The sequence below is a fragment of the Rhinolophus sinicus genome, chromosome 14, assembly GCF_057876585.1.
Source record: "Rhinolophus sinicus isolate RSI-liver-muscle chromosome 14, RSI-T2T, whole genome shotgun sequence".
In the NCBI taxonomy this organism is placed as follows: domain Eukaryota; kingdom Metazoa; phylum Chordata; class Mammalia; order Chiroptera; family Rhinolophidae; genus Rhinolophus; species Rhinolophus sinicus.
The window spans coordinates 62,760,331-62,785,709 of NC_142514.1; the positions used below are offsets into that span (position 1 = coordinate 62,760,331).

The 25,379-nt window shown below is 35.0% G+C and overlaps 1 protein-coding gene across 2 annotated transcripts in view; it reads right to left on the minus strand.

The window, feature by feature from the left end:
• Positions 1-25,379, minus strand: part of TTLL7 (tubulin tyrosine ligase like 7) — a 120,444-nt gene that overhangs the window by 67,479 nt on the left and 27,586 nt on the right. Inside the window, exons 2-6 of one of the 2 annotated variants that reach the window (XM_074335041.2) lie at positions 9,129-9,337; positions 8,785-8,916; positions 6,034-6,155; positions 5,099-5,166; positions 745-903 (exon numbers count right to left, since the gene is read on the minus strand). In XM_074335041.2, coding sequence (XP_074191142.1) covers positions 745-903; positions 5,099-5,166; positions 6,034-6,155; positions 8,785-8,916; positions 9,129-9,153 — 506 coding nt within the window. In that variant the 5' untranslated portion in view covers positions 9,154-9,337. Of the gene's footprint in view, positions 1-744; positions 904-5,098; positions 5,167-6,033; positions 6,156-8,784; positions 8,917-9,128; positions 9,338-25,379 lie in introns of those variants that run through there. The other variant, XM_074335042.2, reaches the window with a different exon arrangement.

The following is a 25,379-nucleotide window of genomic DNA, read 5'->3' on the forward strand; positions in this document are numbered from 1 at the left end:
GTTTAAAATAATGTCTGATTAAATTATTAAATTATGATTAAAAGTTAAAGAGAAATTTGGAATAATAATTTACCTGGCAGCTACATTTCCAAATATTTTTCCCCCACAGCATTTAAAACAAAAGATTAAAATGACTCATGTGTTTTTTATTAAAAGCAGCCTCAGCCACATTTTCTTTTAAAAAGTATATTACAGAAAACTAACATAAAAAAGCAAAAGGAAACAGGAATATAACTTATATAATTTATTCTCAGCTAGCATGTCTAGTTCTTGGTACTTTAGCTTAATTTGTTCTACTTATTTTCAATCCAATTACCATGGCTACATAAAGAAAAAAACTTACTTGTAAAGCAAAAATACACATTTTGCTTTAAGATTTCAATGAAAAGAGTAATTTCCTTTCTATTCTTTTCTTCAATTTAGCTCTATTGTATCAACTGAATTTTACTTTCCATGCTTATTCTAAAATTATTATAAAGACATATTTTATGTTTAAAAAATTGAAAAACATCTTTATTTTGCTGTCTTCTATTAAAGTCTTACAACCTGTTGATTTAATTTTTAAACTGAATTACTGAAGCCTGTGTGACAGGGTAAAAGAACTCATTAAATATTTTGTTCCAAAAAACAGCAATAATTAGAAACCTATTTTTTTTTCTATTAGTACTCAACTATGAGTGAATGCTCACATTTATTCTTTTCCCCTCAAATTTTTTTTATATATTCCGGGTGAAAAATACCTACCCATGACCCATTGCACCATTAGCTGGTTTTACTATAAAAGTTTTCTGCTTTCTTTTTTTCTTCAATTCTTTCATATAGTTCTGGAATTGTGTATATTCAGCAGGGAAGATCCATGTGCGAGGAACAAAGGTATAATCCAGAGGCCGGGACTTGATCATTCTGTAAATTAGAGATAATATAAAAGTAATTTCTACTCAAACTTCCGTAAATTTCCTTTCTCTGTGCTACTGACATTTATTATAAGGATTTAAATCCCTCTATTTCTTCATTTATTCATTCAGCAAATGTCTATTAAACGTCTACTATGTGCTAGGCACTTAACCTAGGGATACATCAGTGAAAAAAATTGACACAATTATCTATCCAATGTATTAACTTACATATAATATTAGATCAAACATTTATTTGAGTATATACTATGTGCTAAGCACTGAGGATATTGAGATAAATAAATATGGTCTCTGCCCTAAGGAACTGATAGGTCAATAAAGGCTTCTAAGGCAAGATAACGTGTGCAAAGAGTCTTTAACTCTGCCTCAGGGATGGGGGTGGGCAGTAGGAAACGCTTCACAGCCAGGTGTCATTCAGATTGCTTCTTTAAAGATGGATTTGAGTCCCCTGGTCAAGCACAGGGAGTTTTGATGGCCTTTTATGCCAGTGTTTTTTGGAGTTTAACTACTTTTCTGAGAACATTATGTGAAGCCTTGAGTCAGTAGAGGTTTTGTTTATATGAACTGTATATGCCTGTACATGTAATTTTATGACTACAGTGGATGTCCTAATATTTATATTTGCTATAAATCACGCTTCATACATACATAACTGACAGATAATAGTAGGCATAAAATGTTTACTTTTGATGAATCCAAATGTTAACCATTTTGTATATAATGATTTCCAATAAAAATGAATTTGAAGAAACATTTTAAAATATTATCTATTAAAGAAAATCTCTTTCAAAAAAACATCCTTTTAAATAAATGTATGCAAGTCTTTTATAGCTAAGCAGATATTGTTCCCAAATGAAATTAGAAAAAACTAAAATGGAATCATAGTATATAGTATACACAGAGGTAGGGCCTATATTGTAAGACTAGAGTATGGAATACATAAGCCACTTGGCCTCCACAACTGGAGGTTCATATGGTTATCATATTTCAAGTGCTCTTGAACTCTGTAAGGAAGTTATAATTCCATTATGAAAAGGGAAATAATTATCAAATCCATCTTTCAAATCCAGAATAAATCAACAAGCTAAATAATCTCAGTACAAAATACGATAACATTGACTAGTTTGAAACACACACACACACACACACACACACACACACACATCTAAAGGAAACATAATAACAATGCTAATGTCTTTGTTTCTGTTTCCAGCACCTTTAAATATATTTATTATATTTTTAACAACATTGTTAAAAATATACTGAGAGTATATTTTTATACCCCCGGTATATGGAATAATATACCGAGGGTACCAAAAATATGTGTACAAGTGTACACTTTGGTCAACGTTGCTCAAGCAATAGTTCACCATAATCAGAAGTGTCTGGACGCTGATGGTAACCACTTTGAGCACTCTTGTAATTGCAGAAGTCAAATTTAACTTGTATTCATCTTTTGTTATTGGTATATATTGAGTATTACAATTTTAATACAGTTTTCCTTTCTTAAAATGTGTATACATGTTTTTGGTACCCTTTGTATTTTAAAACTGACCATGTAGTATTTATGAATAACATCCTTTTACATATATATTTGGGGGGAAATTAAGCCCACATATATTCAAGAGAAATACTTTATTCCATTTAATACTTTATTCCATCTAGCACAAATTATTTAATGTAAAAATCTAAACCTTCAAAAGAGAAATGTGGTCTTGCTTAGGAATTTAGGAATCTGGGATAATTTCTGCTCATTGCTCTATCATGGATTTACTAAATTATATCAAACATATGATTTAGTTAACTTTATTGGTATGTTAACTAGGTCAACTGTTTTTCTATTAGAAGATTATTTTGTCCACAAGGAGAATTCCAAGGGTTCTACAGAATGAGAAATTGCATATTTGCCACAGCTTGTTGACTCTCCCATCCATACAGACTTCTGTTCTCTACAAAGCAGCCAGAATGATCTTTTCAAAATGCAAATCTGGTCATATTACCAACTTCATCTCCCTTTCGTCTCCTATGGCATTTAGAACAAAGAGCATATTCCTAAAAATCACCCTTCAGCTAATCTCTCCCCCATTCCCCACCAGTATCTCTGTGCTCCAGCTACTCTTAGCTTTATTTCAATACTTTGACTATTCATGCTTTCTCCTACCACATGACCTCAGCCCATGCTATTCTTCCTGCCCAGAAGGCTGTAACTTACCATCGTCACCAGTAAACTCCTACTCATCATCTATATTTCAGCTTCCATTCACTTCCTCAGAGTAACTCTCTAATGCCTCCCTAAGTTAGACTTCACTGTGGACTGATTTAACACCATGTGCCTCGATTTTATAATACTTATCACACAGTTGCAAACCAAGTTGTAAAAGCCATGAATCGGCTTTTGATCACCTTGTGTGCCCAAACGTAGCACAGTGCCTGGCACATAACAGATATTTAATAAATATGTGTTAAGTGAAAATAAATGCCTTAAATGAAACACGTGTCTAAAATTTTACAGAGGTAATTCTGTCTCCTCCGAAACCCAGTCTTCCTGTAATCTTTATGTGAGTCGATCATAACACCTACACAATATCCTACTCCTAGCCAGAAACCTAGGAGTCGTCTTGGAGACTTCTCTCCTCCTTCTCTTTAATTCTCACTTCATAGCAGTTTTGAAGTCCTATCAATTCTATCTCCTTCGTATTTTTCAGATTTATATTCTCTTCCCCATTCCCACTCTCTCTCTCCTTTGGTTTTTTAGATGCTCACTATTGCTCACTGCATGTTGACATTCATCTCCTCCAGGGCTTTCTCCCTCTAGTCCAACTTTCATTGAATCCATTATCTACACTGCCACCAAGATCATCTAAAACATATTTCTCTGCTTAAACCCATTAAATAACTCATTTATTTCAGTATAAACAAAAATGTTTCTTAAGTAGTTAAAGAAATTAAAGAATCAATGATTAAATAAAACATAATATCATGTCATGCATAGCCTGGCCTTTGTATTATCTCTGGCATCATCTCCAGTTAAGCCTCCCAACACCTATGCAACCACAGGAACCGCCTAAAATTCCCCAAACATATCATATTGGTTTAAGTCTCCATATATTTCTCCCACTGTTGTCTTTGCCTTCCATCTCCTTGCCTTCTTCTCAAAGGTGAAATCCTATACATTTTTCAATGTCCATCTTATACTTAATTTCTCCAGAAAGCCTTCCCTGTCCTCCCAAAACTAATGTCTCCCACCATCTTTGTCACCACCATACACTGACTACTCTAATGTGGCACAACCAACTGTATTGTATGTATCAGTCTTTCTCCCTTACTCAAATGTGAGTTCTAGGCAGGAAGTAGGCTTTATTTATGCTGTTTACTTCAAAGTTAGCAGTCTCTAGGCTATAAAATAGACATGCAAAAAATATCTGTTGAGTAAATAGATGTACAAACTTTTACATGGATACATACGAATATTTCTTTAATCACACATACAAGTTTACCAACCTTTCTCTGTAAAAGAAATTTCTTTTCAAAAATTTTTCTCAATTTATCACTTAACTTTCTTAAACAAAAAAATCTAATCAACAGAAACATAAACTGCATAAAAATTCTACAGCTCATTTGGTATAATAAGTAACCGTGAACAGTTTTTCCCATGAAAGTAGGTTGTTACACTACATAGTAGTCTCAGAGATAAATATATCTGCATGAGTATCCCTGGGTGAGCACATAAATATGTGTCTATGTGTATGTGTGTGCACTCAGGCATCTACTACAGTTCCTAGGACATACTATATGCTCAATAACCAGTGTATGAATACACACATGCACACACGGCATATAATACAAGAGTAGTTCCTGTAAAGTTTAACTGAAAATAAGTAAGTAGACATTGAATAAAAAGTAAAAAGAACCCTGAGTTCTGGAAACCAAGATTCTGCTCCAGCTCCGCTATTAACATTTATTTGACTTTGTACAAGATATTCATTCCTCTGATTCTCAGTTACCTCTTCTGCAGAGTGGAGAAATAGAACCCGAGAACTTTTAAGACCCTGCTAGCTCTAAAATTCTATCTCTTCCATCAAAACATCATTTCAAATCAATGTAGCCTTGTGAAAGTTAGCACTGTAATACTTAAAACGTAAATTTCGAAAAAGTCTTCTCGATTACAAGAAAATGAAGATTACTTGGTCATATTTCTTGCTAAGAAATCCTTCCTACAGATCTCCCCCATTCCTGGAAAATGGTTGATCCTCTGGAAAATAAAAAGGTAAACATTAATATTCTCAGTGACTTACTGAATATATTCATTTATACTAGAATACAGTTACATCCATTAAAACATGAGTTTTCATGTTTTAATAAACTGACTTGTACAAATAAATATTTAATGTAAAATACTTAAATTAAATGACCTGCAATGAATTAAAGAGTCTATGGAAATCAGAGAATAAAATTGCAAAATTTTAAAGAAATCAGCAAAAGGTGTTTATACAGATATTAAAGTTATAATTTTCTGTGTTGAATAAGTGATAATTTAAGGTCAAAATTACTTTTGGTATTCTAAATTTACTATATTCATACAGACATGCATTGTAGAAAAACTGGTGAAAATGGACTCTTTTGTTCCCTACAGTAAATTTTGTATTACTTTTTATACTAACAGATGAAGGAGAACTATACAAAATGTCAATTGTCTAAAATTCTGTGCATTTGACTTTTTAGTTAGATGTCTATTTTTAATATGTTTGTATTACATCCTAAAAATAAAAGAATGAAGACAGATTACACGTAGCCAACACTACAAGATATTTCCACATCCTGATCTCTCTATGCAGCCTATTCTCCATCACTCATCTTTAAGTACAATGCAAAGCACCAGCCTAAAAGAGTTTTCTTGTATCATTCCTTCTTTAAATATGGAAAGAGGTTAAAAGTTAAACTTGAAAGGACGCAGGCTTCATAGAATCAGCACAACTGGACAGCAACAAAACAGGCTATTCAGGTCAGTTAGGACTGAAATTTAACAGGTCAACAGATTAAGAACCCGATCTAAAGAAAATAATAAGGGAATTCATATAACTTTGCTAATGAGCAACAATTGGTCATGATTAATAGCCACCTGGTAATTTTGCAGCTCTGCAATCTTCTCCTGCTGAACCGCAGAATCACACCATATAAGGTTACTTGTTTCATCCTCATCTGGAGTTTTCATAAATCCCATTTCATCTATTACTAAACGAACTGCAAGTAAAAGGTTAAGTTAAACCACAAGTAAAATACTTCTGAAACATATTCATTGGGGAAACATTCTTAGCTATATATAAATTTTAGCTCAAAGTACTTTATTGGCAAAATAGCCATTAGTTACTGCAAAACCTTATTTTTAGTCACAATTTATCAAGGGCCAAATTATGCTCAACAGTAACTGAGGACTGTTTTCATGTTGCACTCAAAATACTTAGTTTCAATGGTCTGAGATTTAACAGGTACATAAAACTGCTAAAGAGGTTAGTGATTATTCATGACACAAGAAAAACATACACACAGCTGAGACAATACCTCTAGTCAGGAAAATGTACTTTGATGGCTTTTTTGTAACCTTAGGCTAAATACAAAAGGGAAAAGGTAAAAATATCCTCTGATCATTAGACCTACTCTATACTTTCCACTTCCCAATTTCAAATTATTTATATCAGTTAAAACCAAGTCAGTTAGGTTGACTCAGGACCGGAAATAATAAAGCAGAATTCACTGCAGAGATTTTGAAACTGGCCCTCCTATTTGTTAAAAACCCTCTGACCCTACTGAAAAAAATGTATGCTCGGAGAAAAGCTTGTTTTTCAGTACAAACTATATATATTCCTCTCTGATTTAGATACCACTTAAAACATTGACATTTTTCTTCCAATAAATGTCAAGTTTATTCTTATCTAGAATAAAGATAAGCAGAATACTTAGAACAAATTTTGGGTTCCAAAAGAATTCTAAGTCTAATAGAATGGCGTGACTATATAGCAATGCTTCAGTATTTTATTTTGAAACGTATTAGTTTTACTGGTACCCGAAATATGAGGAGAAATGGAAAAAAAAAAAGGGATCAAATGACAAATTGGTAGTTACAAAATAGTCACGGGGATGTAAAGTACAGCATAAGGAATATAATCAGTAATACCGTAATGACTGTGTATGGTGCCAGGTGGGTACTAGATTTACCAGGGGTTCACTTTGTAAATTATATAAATGTCTAACCACTATGCTGTATACCTGAAACTAGTATAAAATAATATTCAATGTCGACTGTAATTGAGAGGTAAAATTTAAAAAGAAAAGGGGAATAGTGGACTGAATTTATCTGGCTCAAGCATGAAACAGAGGCGCAGACACCTGTTGGGTCTCAAGTCCTAGGAACTCTTGATTGTTTTTTTGGCTGAGGACAAAGAAAGGACTTTTTATGTAATCCTGTCTAGAACACAGGTATGAAAGAGGAGAACAGTGCTTGGAGGCGGATGAGGTCGGGGGAGGGGCTGTTGAGCTGAAGTTGCTGTTTTCCAGGAGAAGCTCAGTAAAACTTGGGGTTGTTCTGAAGGCCCAGGTGACAAGAGTTGGAGAAAGGGCTGTTTCTCTCTCCTCTGCCACAGAGCACCAGGCAGCTTTAGCGTCCTGACGGCTCAGGAGCTGCTGTGCCACCCGGAGCTCATAGGGGAGGCCAGGGCAACAGTGACGCAGCCCGGGAGGCTCCTTTAACCGGCTCACAAGCATAAAACAATGATGAGGTACATGAGCAGACCTGTACCTGAGAGCACGAGAGATATTGTTCAGGGCCTCTCAGAAATCACTGGGAAGACCTTGATGAGGGAAATGGAACCGGAATCAGTATGAAGAATAATGCAACTTTGCCTCTCTGGGAAAGGCACTTCCTGGGAAAGTGAGAGGAAATGGCACTTACACACTCTCCTTTAAACCAAGGTTCCTTTGAACCTTAAAAGTAGGTTGAGGGGGTAAGTTAACACCATCCATCAATCACTTTTACAATGGTCACCTTACTCTTGTTTTCTCACCCTAGAAAATATGCTGTAAATAAACCCTGAATAGCTCATGTCTCACCCTTTCACACCAACTTGCTTCAAGTCTTTTCTTCTGAGGAACCCCCATTGGAATAGAATATTGGGGGAATATTCAATTCCAATGAAATAGTCCATTGGTTGCTGATAAACTTTGGTGAGCTACTATACATGGAAATGAGATTCTCAAAGATTAATAAGGCTAAGAATAACTAACATCCTTGAGGTTCCTATGATTATGACTTTCTTCAACTCTTTTAATGCAAAATTATTAATACAAGAGGAATATTATTTGAGTACTTATGATATTCATAATGAGTTGCACAATGCTGGTCAAAGTATCTTAATTTAAAACAATTCTTATCTGTTCTTTATATTATAAATATTGTTTACATATAAAAACTAGACTTTCATTAATAAAAAGTAATAGCATCATCAAAATAATTTTTTAAACATAGAGAAAAATATATTTTTACTCTACTCTTTAAGTCAGGTTCTCACTGTTTAATAAAAACCTCAAATTTTACACGAACATTTTAATTTGTTTAATGTTCTTATTATTTTATACTTGAATTTAAAATTAAGTTTAGTCAAAATCATCCCCATTAATAACTAAAGCTTTTAGTTTACTTTGATGTTCAATTTGATTGTTGATATGTTAAATATCTCATAAAAAGCAAAATTTTATAGAAAGCATTTAAAACCCATCATATAAAAAATTATATCTCTCTGAATTTCTACATTGTTTTCAACATCAATCTAGTTTTTCCAACATGTATGAAAAATCTCATGATTCTGAGGAGACCTACCAATTTCAAACTTCGTCCCAGCAACATTTGCTGTAATTATTCCCTTCTTTTTCTTCTTTCTGACTTTCCTTTTCATTGTGCTTTGATAAGGCAATTCTGTATTCAGATCCAGGGGAGAGGGTCCCTGAATAACTTTAAAAAAAAATGTAAACCAACCAAACATCATTGAAATAACAAAAATTCCATACCTGAGAACACAAATGCCCCCCCCCAAAAAAAGGTAAATTTACAAGTTCTAGTTCTTTTTTAAGAGTCCCCAATTAATTTTTAATTCTTATAAACATTAGCAATGATGATATATAATACATCTATGTTTTATAATGTGATTAAGTTGATCTGCTTACCTCTTTCTTGAGGCAGAGATGGCATTATTGCCTGAGTCGATTAGCAAGCAGTGTGTGCTCTGTACCAAGCGCTCAGGAAATCTGGAAGGCCCACATCAGTCCAAGTAGGATACAGCTCCAAACCACTGAAAGTTCCTATCATATTACCTTCGTGGAATACTCGGATTTCAGGGCACTGACGTTATGGGATAAGAAGATACCTGTACAGACTTCAAAACAAAGTCATTTAGAAAAGAAACTTTTATAACAAAGTATTGATATATGCCAATACAACTCTTTTTTTGTGATAAGAATAGCATCTTTTTATTAATTTTTATTAAATTTACTGGGGTGACATTGTTAGTAAAATTATATAGGTTTAAGTGTACATTTCTACAATACATCATCTATATATCACATTATGTGCTCACCACCCAGAGTCAGTTCTCTTTCCATCACTATATTTGACCCCCTTTTCTTTCTTCTAGAGCCCCTCTTCCCCCTTACCCTCTGGTAACCCCTACACTATTGTCTATGTCTATGAGTTTTTGTTTGTTTGTCTTATTCATTTGTTTCAGTTTTATATCCCACATATGAGTAAAATCATAAAAGTGAAGATAGTGTTATTGTATTTAATGTATTTAATCAACAAACATTTGTTAATGTATTAAACCTTATACAAAATGCCAAGAGATGATTCCCTAAATGTGTGCAGTCTAGAGGAGGAGGTTTTATTTAAGTCACATATCACATTTACATACAATAAATAACATGCCACACACAAACAATAACAATATTCACTATTGTTTATCGAACACTTACTATCTTAGGCTACTTTTACTACTTAATCTTTCAATAAAACTATGAATTAGAAGCTTTTATCCCATCTTACAGGTAAGTAAATTTTTAGATCACAGAAAGGAGAAATTCTTTACAAAGAAAGTTAAGTGACAAAGTGGAGATTCAATTAACATGTCTCTGATGTCAAAGGCAGTGGTAACCCATATAACCTCCAAAACAATGCCATAAGCTTAAATGTTTTTAAAACGGAACGGTGAAATAAGTGCCAGGGTAAAAGTCACATGCTGACAGAGTGCAGAAAACAGTGATTCCTTTTAATGGTGTGTGTGCGATGGGGAAGAGGGGTAGGTACACTATAAAACAGACATTTGAACTGTGCCTTTAAAAATGACAGCAATTTTGAAAGGCAGAAAATGGGAGGAGTCATTGCTATGATGATCTTATGTGGGCACACAAAGGAATGCAACAAATATTTTTTAATGAATGAATTCATTTGATTTGGCTACACTTCAATATGGCTTATATTACACTTCATCTGTGCTTTCATTGTATCTGTATGAACCTAGGAATTTATGCCCTTACTATATACTATACTGCCCAGTCTATACTAACAACTTTCTAATTTCTCCCTTCATACTGTAAGAATCTTTTAGTTCTTGTAATATGTCTCTAAACATAATGAAAAAGCAGAAAACCTACCATGATAAACAAAGGTATGATGTCAAGATATTATCAGGTTTATTAGAAATTCAGAAATTCAGCTACATAAACTATGACTTATAAACATCACCCCAAACAGTCATTATTAATTAGACTCATTACTAAAGAAAATTTAGAGCTTAATTTGTTCTCAGGTATCATTTTTACTAGAATAATTCCTAGAATAATTCAGTCTTAAAACTACGAAACTATTATTTATTACAGACCAACTGTGGGCAGGTACGTGTTAAGAATCTAAAATATTTCACCTCATTAACAAATCTAGAACTTAGGTATCATTTCCCCCAATTTTTCAGATATGGAAACTAAGGCTAATAAGTTAAATAAATCAAGGTAACACAGTTTATAAATAGAAAGCCTAGGATTTGAACCCAATTCTGATTACATTATTCACCTATTCACTAAGCCCCGCTATTTTTAGACATCATGCTAATATGCTATATTAGATGTAAAATGAGTTTGCTATCCTATTTCTGTACATAATTCAAGATATGGGTGCATTCAGGGAATTCAGAATACTTCAAACCAAACAGTGAAATCACAGTAAACATCCCTGACCTGATCTCAGCTCCCAATTCCAAGCTGGAAATAGACTAGATTTTTTCAGAATAAAAGAAAAGAATAGTCTAAAGTTCAACTTGATTTATTTCTGGAAGCTCTCTGATACCTCAGGGAGGTAACTGTTTGAGTTTACAAATCCTTGACCAACATCTTGTTACTGGAGTAAACAAAGATCCTCTTATGGTAACAGAGTACTTATTACATTGAAAGTAGGTAACAAAGTCAACAAGAGTCTGAGAACAATGTTTGCCTAACTATACTAACAACAAATTAGTAATTGTTATAGGCTCTAAAAACAAACTTGTTAATTTCTGACTTAAATAATGAGCCAAATGACTTTGAGTTGTACAGAGATCAAAACAAGAACTGTTTCCCCTCCCTCTATCTACATAGGAATTTGAAGGCTTAAAATTAGTCTATCCATATATACGCTTTATTTAATTCCATGTATGGTTTGGTGAACAATAAAAGTGCTTTAACAAAGTCAAGGACTTGAGCCTGCCATCCCAATTCTAATCATTTCACTTTATTCTAAGCAAGAGATTTGAGATTGATCACAACACTCAGATTAGCCATGGTTACCTACTTTCCAAAAGCCGAAAGCATGTTTCAGTTACTTCTGAAGTACTGAAAGCCAATGATTTCTGAAGCTTGGCTGCAAAGTTGAATCACCTGAAGAGCTCCTGAAACTCCTGGTGCCCAGGCCACACCTCAGACATAGGTAGGGCCGCAGTATCAGTATTTTTAAAGCTCTCCAAATAATTCTAGTGTGCAGCCCAGGTTGACAACCTCTGCTGTAAGCACATAATGGCACTGAAGCAAATAATAGTTAATTAGAATATAACACATATAAAATCATAAGAAAAAAGTAAATCAAAGAAGAAAACTCTTGTAACTATAAAAATAGGTCGAATCATCTATAAAAATCCTACCCCTAGTTCAACTAAACAAATTGAGTAAAAGAATTAGGAGATATGCAGATATTGATTGCTAAGAGAAAGAAACAATTTTATTTTGCAAACAAAGAGGCCATTCCAAAATTTCAGGCAAATGGTAACCTAGAATGTAGAACTTCAAGTGCTACTATGCAAAATAATAGATACACAAGCCTGAAACAACAAAAATATAATTCCAATACACTTGTGCTAGAGTACGCTTTCTTCCCCAGTTCCACCCATCACTTGAAATCCAGATAAATTTCCACTTTTTCCTTAAAGCTTCCTCGGATCATGTCTGAATAAATTCATCTTATTTACCTCTTCGGCTCTATTATAGAGACTGTTCTTTGTACCCCTATCATATCACCAACCACAAAACCAAAAAAAGGTAAGCTCCATGAAGACAGTGGTTTTCTTCTATCATGTTCACGCCTCCGCTCACAGAGCCTAGAACAGTGCCTGACACAGTGCTCAGTAAGCACTTGTTCATGAATTGAAAAACCACTTAATTAATTAACAGCAGCTGGAAGTAAGGAGCGATGTTAATGGAGATATGAGAAGCAAATACATATCATTTACAATATATTACTTTTACAATTTTAAGTGAAAAAAGATCAAAGTACATAAAAGTTTACATTTGGGTAAAATGATAGAAGAATATATGGAATATACGCACAGAGAAGTGGTGGCCGGTTGTGGCTGGGGGCGGAGCTAAAGGACACTTACTTTTATGTACACCCTTTAGTGCCCTGGGCATGAACTGCCTATTCAAAATGTTAAACATATGTGATAAACGTTCACGTCAACATTATCATGTTAATAACAAAACCCTTTAAATTGTATATTTCATTTAGATGAAAATAATTTCATTTAGACAAAAGCATAATATGGTAAAAAGAACACTGAACAAGAATTCAATTTGAATTCTTATACTTATACCACTTATCAGATACATAACTTAATTTCTTAATATGGAACAGGAGGGAATTGGTTCTTTCCAGCCCGAAAGCCTATAATGCCAACCAATGAAGATAGCATTGTTGATATTTTTGATGACGAGAAAACAAAACATCTTTTGAGTCAGTAACACGACAGAAAGTCAGACCTTCCCCAACAATCACCAAAAATCCATGCTCTGGTGAATTCTGTATATGGTTCTCTTTGCACATATTAGGTTGGTGCAAAAGTTATTGTGGCTTAAAAGGTTAAAAATAATTGCAAAAACTGCAATTACTTTTGCACCAACCTAACATTTGTAAAATTTTATCTCACTATAGATTACTAAAATAATTTATCAAAAGGTCAATGGGAACTAGAATTAAGGCTAAATTGGAAACATGTAAAATAATGTTAAAAATGTAATAAAAGCTGTTTTATGGTGAGGAGGGGAAGGAAAAGAAAACCAATGTAAGCCAGTACCTATTGTGTGTTAAGCACTTTCAGATATCTCTGTATTTAGTCCACCTAACAAATGCCCTGATTTTATTCTAGTTTTACAGATGAGAAAATTTAAGACTCTGTGGTTAAGTAACTTACCCAAAGTTACAGCTATCAGGCGACAATGAAATGGTTTTTCTCTAAAGCCATGTTCCTTCCTACCTTTTCTGCCACCTTCAAAACTCAAGTCTTTAAACATGACATATTGAAGATTTCACAAAGAAGCTTAATTCTGCTTGACTTGAACTATTTTATAAGCTACAGAATGAGAGCAAGAGAATCAAACTGTTGTTTAAAATATGGTTGAGATCCCAAAGTTGCATCAGATTTCATCTCTCTTCTTGGAACACCTAGGCAGCTCTCCCTATTCAGACTGTCTTCCTGTTTCTCCTTCATAAACATACTGCAATTCAACAAATACTGTTATGTATCAGCCCTGTTCTCAATGAACAAAATGTACAAAAAATGTCTTTTTTTTTGTGGCACTTGAATTCTAGTAGGGGAAGAGACAAACAATAACAGTCAACATATGAAATAAGTAAACTAAAGAAAATGCTAAGTACTTTGGGACTACGGGGACAGACACCGCACGTGGAGGGAAAGGAAGAAGAAGGACTGCAATGTTCAATATTGTACCCAGACGGGTCTCATTGGGAAGGTGATATTTCAAGGAGGGGAATGACTTGTTATCACAACTGGAGTTGTTAAAATATCATGCATATGTGCACATATATATGGGCATGTAAGAATGTGTAAATGTGAACGTGTGATGGGGAGGGAGTGGGGAAACATACAACTTTCCGTGGTACTAAACAATGTTTAAACCCTCCAACATAGTTCTTTCTCTTAAATCCTGCTTTTCCTAGGCACTGTATTTATTTTCTACCTTGAGTTTAAAATTACTATTCTCACACTGACAAGGATAATAACAAACATGTCTTACAATGTATATAACTCGTTTTACATACTTTTGATAGTGTGTTACTCTTCTGAATGGGGTAGGGGGTCGAGAGGAAGATCCCAACCCCTCCACCTCGTGTCTCCAGTACTGACATTAGATTTGATGACTCTCTTTAGTAAGCCTCTAGTGTCACAGTTTTTGGCATCTAGCTCACCCTCACCCCACTTCCACATTTAGTATCCTATTGTATTTTTCAATTCTCAAAACCCATCAGAAAAAAAATCTTTATTAGTCAATATAGGCTCTAATAATAAACAACCCCCCAATCCCAGGAGCTTTAAACAACTAAGGTCTACTTCTTGATCATGCTACACACCAACCGAAGCCTGGCAGGAGTGCTCACACATCAGTCACGCAGGAACCCAAGCTGTCAGAGCAGCCATCATCCTAACAATCACCATGCCAGGTGTAAAGAAAGTTTTGGAAGATCTCACACAGACAACTAATGACACATAAAATTTCTGCTCGTAATTCAGTGGCCTAAAGCCACATGATCCTAGCCAATGAGTTAGGAAGTGCAATCACATCAAGTGACCAGTAGGAAAAAAGTAACACTGACAACCATGGCAGGCTCCAACCTTTATTACTCCCTATTTGAACCCAGCTACCCTGACCCCTAGACACTACATTCTAGGTCTCTCTCCATTTATAGTATTCTCCCTGCCTGGAAAAAAATAGCTGAGACTCTACCCATTGGCTTTACACACTAGATATTAAACTTCTCTATCCTGAGTGGCTGTGGACTGTAATACGATGGTGAGGAAGAGGACGAAGACAACAAGAGGAGGAGGACGCAGTCACTTTGCAAAACATACCATGTGCCAGGCACTGTTCTAGGTTCTTACATATGAAACTCTGACCTTCACAACCCTAAAAGGTTATCTTGTTATTATTCCCATTGACAGTTATTTAAAGAAAAGAGATATAATGAACAATGATATTAAAACACGTTATAAGAACATTTTTAAATGATAAGAATTCGGCAATTTTGCCTCAAGACAATCATCTCTGAATTCCTAAACTGTAATTATCTGATGAAAGATGTTTCTACTACTTCCAAAAAAATAAAAAATAATAATAAATATAGCAAAAATTATACCCAATATCCAATTAAGCTTTTACTTTGGGGGGAAACACTCTCCATATACATAATGTGTTATTTATAGAGAAGCTATTGCAAGTAGCAGTCAGAAATCTATTATTTCATGAAACTTATTAAAATAAGACAGTTGATTTTTCATGTTCAATTAGTAATATCTCCAAACATGAATACGATTCCTTCCATTTTTGTCCTATAACACATCACTAAATTTTAGCACAGTCCCCAAACCAAATTTGATATATTATATTTCTTTTCAAAGAAATGATACTTTTTCTTACAAGAAACTCAGAAAATGAAAGGGAATGACATGCGCCACTTTTTGAACATTAAAATCTGAAGTATTTTTATTTGTTTTGAATATTACTAGGATTGGATTTCATATGAGCCCTAGGCCAGCTGCTTCTTAAACTTTTATGAGCATAATAATCACCTGGGGAAACTGTCAAACTTCAGATTCTGATTCATCAGGTCTGAGGTGGGACCTGAGAGGCTGCATTTCTAATAAGTTTCAAGGTATTTTGGTCCACAGCTCACACTTTGGGTAGTGAGGTTCTACACCTCAACGTGTAATACGCTGACGCAAATATGTTAACTTAAAGTCCTTCTTTATAACATGTAAAAATTATAAAATTATTATGAAATTCATTTAGGTGATGTGAAATTATATCTTCATATTAAAGAGGTTCAATAAGTCAAAAAAGTAATTAATTAAATTTAAACTTAATTTAAATTTAATTTAATGGGTTGAGAAATGTTGGCCTAAAGCAGAGATTCTCAAAGCATCATCCCAGGAACAGCAGAAGCATCATCACCAAACATATTAGAAATTAATATTCTCAGGTCCAACCCCAGATCTTCTGCCTCAGAACCTGGGGGTGAGGCCCAGCGTTGTCATGATGGAGGATGAAGTAAAGACACTCACGAAAGAGGACTTCCAGAACTGACAAGCGCTCCATGTGATTCTGACGCAGGCTAAAGTTTGAGAACCACTGGACAAGAGGGCCAAGGGTCAGTGGCATGTGCAAACTCCAAGAAAGTGGGTGACCTTTCCCTCCTTCCTGGCCTTTTGAAGCAGAGCCATGTGGATGGCTTAGACAGCACCTGGTCAAGCAACAAGTGGAGGAGAAAGCATTTGCCAAGAGGCTCTGAGCAGCTGGAAAGGAAGAAATCTGCTACAAAGGATCTCATTTGCTGCTGCAGACTGCCCTGCTGAGTGAGGTGAGGTTTTGCTAACCTAGAAAGAGATTATACCCCTTGCTTCAGCCCAAACCAGCTACCAATACTGAGCAACTGAGACATTCATTTTCCTTATTTTTTTTATTAGTAGTTTCAGGTATACAAAACAATGTAATAGGTAGATATTTACACCCTCACAAAGTGATAACCTTCCTCCCCCAATCTACCACCCCTCCGAAATCACACACAGCCGCCACAGTTCCACTGACCCCATTACCTGCGCTGCACTCCCCATCCCATGAATACAGTGTGTGTGTGTGTATGTGTGTGTGTGTGTGTGTGTGTGTAAAATCAGAGTCGACACCCATCATTATACAGCTTCAGCTTCAGGCGTACACTGCAGCAGTCAAGCACCTACGCTGTCCATGAAGTGGTCTCCCCAGTAGGACAAGTGACCATCTGACACCCTACAAAATCTTTACAACATTACTGATTATACTCCCTAAACTGTCTTTCGTATTGCAAGGACAATCTTGTGGTTACGACTGTGCTTTCTAATCCTCTCACACTCTCCCCCATCTCTAACCCCCTCCCACCTAGCAACACTCAGTTTTTTTTTTTCTATATCTCTGAGACTGTTTCTGGTAAGCCTGTTCATTTACTCTAATCTTTAGATCCTACATATGAGATCATATGGTATTTGTCTTTTTCCGTCTGACTTATTTCACTTAGCATAATGTTCTCTAGGTCCATCCATATCATTGCAAATGGTAAGGTTTCATTCTTCTTTATGGCCGAGTAATAAGACATTCATTTTCAAGATAAGCAATCTACCAGAAGCATTGAACATAAAAGATGTGATCAAAAGATATGGTGAATGTTTAAATAAAAAAAAATTATTACAGTAAAAGATGCATTGCCATTCATCCCTCTCAAAATACTCCCCCTCTCTTCAAACACACGTATCCCATAGTTCTTGCCACTTTCCGAAGCAGTTCTGGAAGTCCTCTCTCGTGACTGTCTTTAGTTTTGCCATCATGGCTGCCTCGATGAACTGAATAGATAGAAAATGTTTACTTTTCATGGTCATTTTGGCTTTGGGGATGAGCCAGAAGTCACACGGTGCTAGACAGGTGAATAAGGTGGATGAGGACACACCGTAGTGTTGTGTGACAGAAATTGCCGTACTAGAAGCGATGTGTGTGACATGGAGTGTTGTCATGATGGAGGATGAAGCAAAGACACTCACAAAAAAGGACGTCCAGAACTGCTTCAGAAAGTGGCAAGAATGATGGCATAAGTGTGCTTGAACTGAGGGGGAGTATTGTGAGGGGGATTAATGGCAATGTGTCTTTTACTGTAATAAGTTTTTTTTATTTAAACATTTACCATATCTTTTTATCACACCTTGTATGATTAACAGCAACCACAGAAATTACTAACATACCCTCTACTCCTAAGTATTGGGCCAGGAGCATGGAAGCTTCATCTGAAAACACTTTGTATGAATGGCTGAAAAATGGGAGGTGTAAAAATGAACATCACCAAGAGGATAAAAACATTATGGTATACTCATACAATGAATGTGCTACACACACGTGAAAATAAATGAACTAGAACTACCGTGTTTCCTCAAAAAAATGACCTAGCTGGACACTCAGCTCTAATGCGTCTTTTGGAGCAACACTTAATGTAAGACCCGGTATTATATTATATTATATTATATTATACCCAGTATTATATTATACCCAGTATTATATTATACCCAGTATTATATTATACTATATTATATTATATTATATTATATTATATTATATTATATTATATTATATTATCTTATACCCGGTCTTATATTATAGTAAAATAAGACCTGCTTATATTAATTTTTGCTTCAAAAGATGCATTAAAGCTGATTGTCCGGCTAGGTTTTATTTTCAGGGAAACACGGTACATGATAAATCACACAAACAATGCAGATCAAAATGTATTGGGGAATACATACAGTAGTATATATCATTTACATAAAATGGTAAATAATGTAAAACTATAATATATGATATACATTGAGATATACATATAGATTTTAGGAATTAATACATATGAAATAAAAGCGTAAAGAACTTCATACACAGGAATGATAAACACCAAGTCCAATCCCTCTTGAGAGAAAGGGGGAAGGTGCAATAGCCAGTCCTGTTCTACAGAGAGTGAGCACCTGTGTGCGGGTACATACTGAAGATGTAATTCTTAATATAAAGAATGAATAGATCTTTCTCATCTTTTACCTTTTTGAAATAATAGGTAGGCATGAAATAGCCAAAATACTTTTGTTTGAACCACTGTATGTCTCCTTAGAAGTATCATGTTCTAAGTCACACTGTTGGAAACACAGGTCTGATCCTCACCTTGATAAGCAATGTGAGGTCACTGAAGGACTTCCAGCGGAGTCACATTATCCAAATTTCTTTCTGATTGATTACACTAGCAGTTATTAGGGGGGCTGGAGGGGAGAGGGGCAGGAGTGGAGAACAGGGAGTCTTAGAGAGTGTTGCAAAAGTCCAGGAGAGAGATGGCAAGAGTCTGACGGGTAGAAGAACAGAGACAGAGAGAAAGAATACTGCTACTACAGAATGGCAACTGAACTTGGTGATCAAGAAGGAAAAAGTAATGTCAAATGACTTGCAGATTTCTAGCTTAGGAGAACTGGGTAGAAAGACGGCACCATTTACCAAGAGAAGACCTGCAGAAAGAAGAGCCACTTTAAGGGGTAAGATGATTTCAGATTTATATATGCAGAAAAGGATAGATGGGGACAAAACAGAAAATAGGACAAGAATTAGTGATTCACTGGAGATGAGGAAAACCTCTATTTTATAAATAAAATGCTTTTTAAATACAGAAAGATCCTTTCCAAAGAATAACTGCTCCTATTTCTATGATCTCTGCCAAGAAATGACAAATGCCCAGCTGCCTGACTGGTGAACAAATGACATCACCCAAACAACTGTCATAACAATAATACATTGGCACCACTCATTGTGTGTACAAATTAAAAGGGTTTTAGAGAAGCTACTTACTCCCCGAACATAGAAACATTTGTTTCTCTTTCTCAGACTGCGTATATTCTCAAAAGCTAGATCTGTAATGTGTTCTAGACCTAACAAAAAAAACAAACATTTGATCAGCCACTTCTAAAAACCTGACAGGGAGCCAGGTGTGACATTATGTAAGAATAAACAGAACTGTTTCTTCATTCTAGTAACAATTGATATTGACCTTGAGCAACAGTAGCTCCCACTAATGTGATGCTTATTTATTTCTCAAATTGCCTTAGCCTGATTAGGATTTGTTCAATGATAATGGTTAAGTCATAGCATCCATACACAATTTCCACTAATCCCTGTGGAATATCTTGCCTTTGGAATTTAGGCTAGTATGACATGAAAAAATAGGAACTGATAAATAGGTAATAATAACACAGCATACCTTGAAGGCAGTTTTCCCATATTAATAGCTGTATTTCCAGTATTTAGGATAATAAAAAAGGCAAAAAGCTCGCTCAATAAATGTTGAACTAAATGCAGTTCAAAGCAAGAATAGCTATATAATTCAGTTACTGAAGTGACAGAAGACAAGGTCATTTCACATTATAACCACCAAATGCTAACTTAAGTAGAGTTAAAAGGCCCTTTGAGTACATTTCTCCTAGAAAACAATATTGCAGTTCTACATAATTCTCCAATAGTCTAAAAAAGAAGTCTCGCACTCCCTAGGAATAACATATCACGTTATCAATTAACTTTTGAATATATCACTCCCTTTTGTAAATCCATGTGTCTCCTCTCATTCCTTCACCCTAACAAAGAACTGTAGCAAATCTAAGACAGTTGAATTTCACATCCTCAAAACACCCAATCTATGTGTATGCTTGACTATACAAAGACTTCTCTGTTCTAATGTAAAGTTGGAATTGAAGGACTTTTGGACCCAACTCTCCTTAACTTTTAGTAACCTACATCACAAGGTGAAAGAGAGGAACTGAAGGAAGCAGAGAATTTCTAAAATATCCAGTTCTCTGTTCTCTGCCAGAAAATACACAATAGATATCAAAATGTGCAGCTGGTGAACAAATGACATCACCGGAATGTCATCCGATGCCAGCATTTATAGCTTTAAATGTCCAAAACTTAACTCTTTAACTTCTGCTGAAAAGCTAGCGCTTCTCTTCCGTTCCTTATCTTGGTCAAGGCGTCACTACATAGCCAAACATCCAAGTGATGGATAAAACAGCATCATCGTCAACTCTTCCTTGAACTCCGTGTTTGATGTTCATTCAACAGACACCTTGTTACCAATTTTAGGATATATATTAGTTCCACTGTTTATAGTCCCATCTACCTCTAAAATGAGTTTTAAATCTTAAATGTATAAAATTCATTGGGTTGTTGAATAAACCTCCTGTGTCATTCATACCAGTTAATAAGTTAATACATGTCGAAAGACTATTAGCTACCTACCTAATAGCCATCCACTAGTTCTTCCTTTCTAACAAGACACCCATTGGGATATTGTCAGGGGTGGCATTGTGCCTATCTAAACTACTACATTTCACAGATTTCCTTACAGGTATATATGGCCATGTTACCAAGTTCTGGCCAATGATGTGGAATTGGAAGTTGTGGAGCAGGACTTTCTAGTAAAACACCTTAAAAGGGAGGGTGAAAATTGGTGGACACTGCAAATGTGATTGCAAGAGCTGCAATAGTTCAAAATTACATTGGTTTTGTCATGGAAATGCTACATCCGTCTTGGACTGCCTACCTCCAGAAAAAATAAACCACATATCAGTGAAATCATATGGTTCTTGACTTTTTCTGTCTGATTTATTTTGCTTAACATAATAATCTCAACATCCATCCATGTTGTCGCAAATGGTACTATTTCATCATTTCTTATGGTAGAATAGTATTCCATTGTATATATGTACCACATCTTCTTTATCCATTCATCTACCAAAGGACACTGGTTGTTTGCATGTCTTGGCCACCATAAATAAAGCTGCAATGAACATAGGAACACATATATCATTATGGATAATGTTTTCAGAGCTTTTGGGTAGATACCCATGAGAGGGATTGCTGGGTCATACCATGTTTCCCCGAAAATAAGACCTAGCCAGACAATCAGCTCTACTGCGTCTTTTGGAGCAAAAATTAATATAAGACCCAGTCTTATTTTACTATAACATAAGACCCAGTCTTTAATATAATACAATATAATACAATATAATACAATACAATACAATACAATACAATACAATACAATACAATACAATACAATACAATACAATACAATATAATAAATATAATATACCGGGTCTTATATTAATTTTTGGTCCAAAAGACGCAGTAGAGCTGATTGTCCGGCTAGGTCTTATTTTCGGGAAAACATGGTATGATTTCACTGATATGTGGTATATAAAACTGAAAACAACAAAAGAACAAGACAAACAAATGAAGAAACAAAAACTCATAGACACAGACAATAGTTTAGTGGTTACCAAAGGGTAAGGGGGGAGGGGGCTGGTAGATGAGGGTAAGGGGGATCAAATCTATGGTAATGGAAAGAGAACTGACTCTGGGTGGTGAAAACACAATATGATACATAGATGATGTAATACAGAATTATACACCTGAAATCTACATATTTTTACTAATAATTGTCACCCCAATAAATTTTAATTACAAAAAAAATTTTTTTAAAAAGAAAGAAAATAAACCTACATCTTATAAAACTGCTGTTTTTTAAGTTTCTGTTACCAACAGCAAATTGTGCTTTCTCATGGACATGGTACTCCAAGAAATTACTGCTTTGGTTTTTGAAAAAGACACACCAGCCTAAATGCAAAGTCACCATCACGATGACTTTATAGACATTAATCATTTTTGCCATGGCCTCCATTCACCCATTTCCTGTGAAGAGGAACCTGAATTTTCTCTGGTGCAGCACTACTCTCCCTGCTCTCATTCCACTGCTTTGGACAGAGCTGATGCCTATCCCAGCTCCAAGGCTGGGCAAATGGCTTAGATCTAAAACGACTGCAGAATCCCATTCCCCTTACACAGAACAGGTTCAAAGATGAACACAGTATACAACTAGGACAAGCGAGAGTCAAGCCCAGAACTCATATTCAGACTCTTAAAGAAACAGTGTCTCTTTTGAGCTGGATTCGAATCTTGAGAGGATACATACCTGCATTGCTAGCCCCATCTTGATGAAGTCAACATAAAGGAGGCAGAAAGATAGAAAGATCACAGATTCCTGAACCGTTCCGTAACGTAAACAAAGAAAATTGCTTTTTTTTTTTTGCTTGAACCAGGTTCCTAACCAATACAAATAATAAAGAACTTAGGCTCCATTTTTAATTTTGTTTTTAAGTAAAGAAAATTACTTCAAAATGTCCTGGCATAAAATGCCATACATAACTCAAGTGAAGTAAGAAGAGGTTTCCTTGCATGTTTCCTCCATGAAACAAGTGACTCCTAGGCAGCCACTTTAAAATTTTCTTTTAATTTACATAGACTTCAATCTTAAATACAGAGCTCGGAACATAGGAACTAAATTACTGAGCTACAATATCAGAGGGTTATAGTTCTTCAGTAGGAGGTTTTTAAACCTAAAATAAGAAATTTTCAATTATATTAATTTCTAGAATCAGGTAAATTTACCATATTCTTCTAAATTTATCAAAGTCTTCTACATTAAACTAAATCCCAGTAAAATTCAGCCATGGTCTGAGAGTCATGCAAAGTTTAGAAAATCCATATAGAAAAAGGAAAAGGCACAGGCCCAGATTGTACCGTGTTTCCCCCAAAATAAGACCTAACCGGAAAATAAGCCCTAGCATGATTTTTCAGGATGACATCTCCTGTACATAAGCCCTAATGCGTATTTTGGAGCAAAAATTAATATAATACCCGGTCTTATTTTTGGGGAAACACAGTGTAATGCTCTGAACGCCTCTATAAGCTGAGCATATGACCACAAGATCTTCAGGAAGGAAAGAATCATAAGGCTATTTTGTTTCTAGGTCATTAAAGTAGGTGTAAAGTGAACTTAGGTGATCAACCTTTGGGAAAAAAATAAAGTACTAAGAGTCTTTATTTAACAGGCCCACTATTAACAAAACTAATTAAATTCAACGGTATTTTAATAAGTTTAGCTCATTTTAAAATAAGATTCTTTCCCCAAACTCATTCCAGACCTTTAAAAATACTGTATCTACCCGGCACCACAATCTTTGCTGTGAAAAACAGTCCTTTTTTAGAAATGCAGAGGAAAACAACTATTTTTGTCCTTCATTCTAACAAACAATAATGGAATGCAGAATAGAATTGGCGCCTGAAGTTAACTAGCGCACAGTAATACGATAGCCACAGATACTGCACTCTCAAACAGGACAAATTTGTTTTTTCTTTCTTCTCTTGACCTCTATCTTCTCTTCTCACACAGTAAACAAATATTATAAGGATGTATCACAAACCTGCTTAAAAGTTTAATTACCCCTTTACTATTTCATTATATTTCTATTTAAGGCAAGAGACATTTTTAATGCTCATCATTTTATTAGGTGCTCCAGTGAGAGAGAAATAAAATGTGTCTTGTCTTCCATACACACATTTTTATTTCAGAGAAGTGATTTAGCAGATCCCAAACTACCTAAAAGACAAGAATTTAACCAAAACATACTGGCACACTGATTATATCAACTATAAATATACTCAGGAATGAAAGTTGACCCTAAATATCTACAAAATGATATGTAATCATATATCCACATGCACCTCAGTTTTACAAAGTATTTATACTACATCAACACAGCTGACTTTCAGTTGTGCCTCATGAGATTTGGATTGACTATTTTTCAGTCTTATCTAGCATTCAAAATTATTCATATATACAAGCCTTACTAGGAAAAATTGTGCATTCTTTAGAACAATTTTAATCAATGTACTGCAAAATTGTCATCTCTTTCTGTCCAGAACTGGCTTTGGTGACTGTGGCACATTGCTGGAACTTAGACTAACTGATTATTACACTAAGCTTCATTTATATCTTCCTGGTCAATTTATTAAAGAAAAATAAATTTGCTTTCATTAAGAACATGGAAAGATGAACCTTACAACAGCAATATACACTTGGTATGCAATTTTAAATACTATCTCTACCTACATTATTGTTTTCTGCTGTTATTTGATTAAATAGTCCCTTGAATGCCTTTTTTAAACAACTAGAATGTAAGTTTCTCTACAGTGTATATATTCTGCATTCTCCACAGCACTTGGCGTTTTCAAAATGTGGGTGTGCCTCAGCTAATCAGTTGAAGTCCTTAAGAAAAAATAGACTGAGGTCCCCCAAGAAAAAGGGAATTCAGCCCAAGACGGTCTTTGGACATGAGCTGCAAAATCAAGTCTTCCCTGGGTCTCCAGCCTGCCAACCTACCCTGCAGACTTTGGATTTACCAGCCTCCATAATTACATAAGCCAATTCATTCACATTCATTCGTTTAGCCTCTC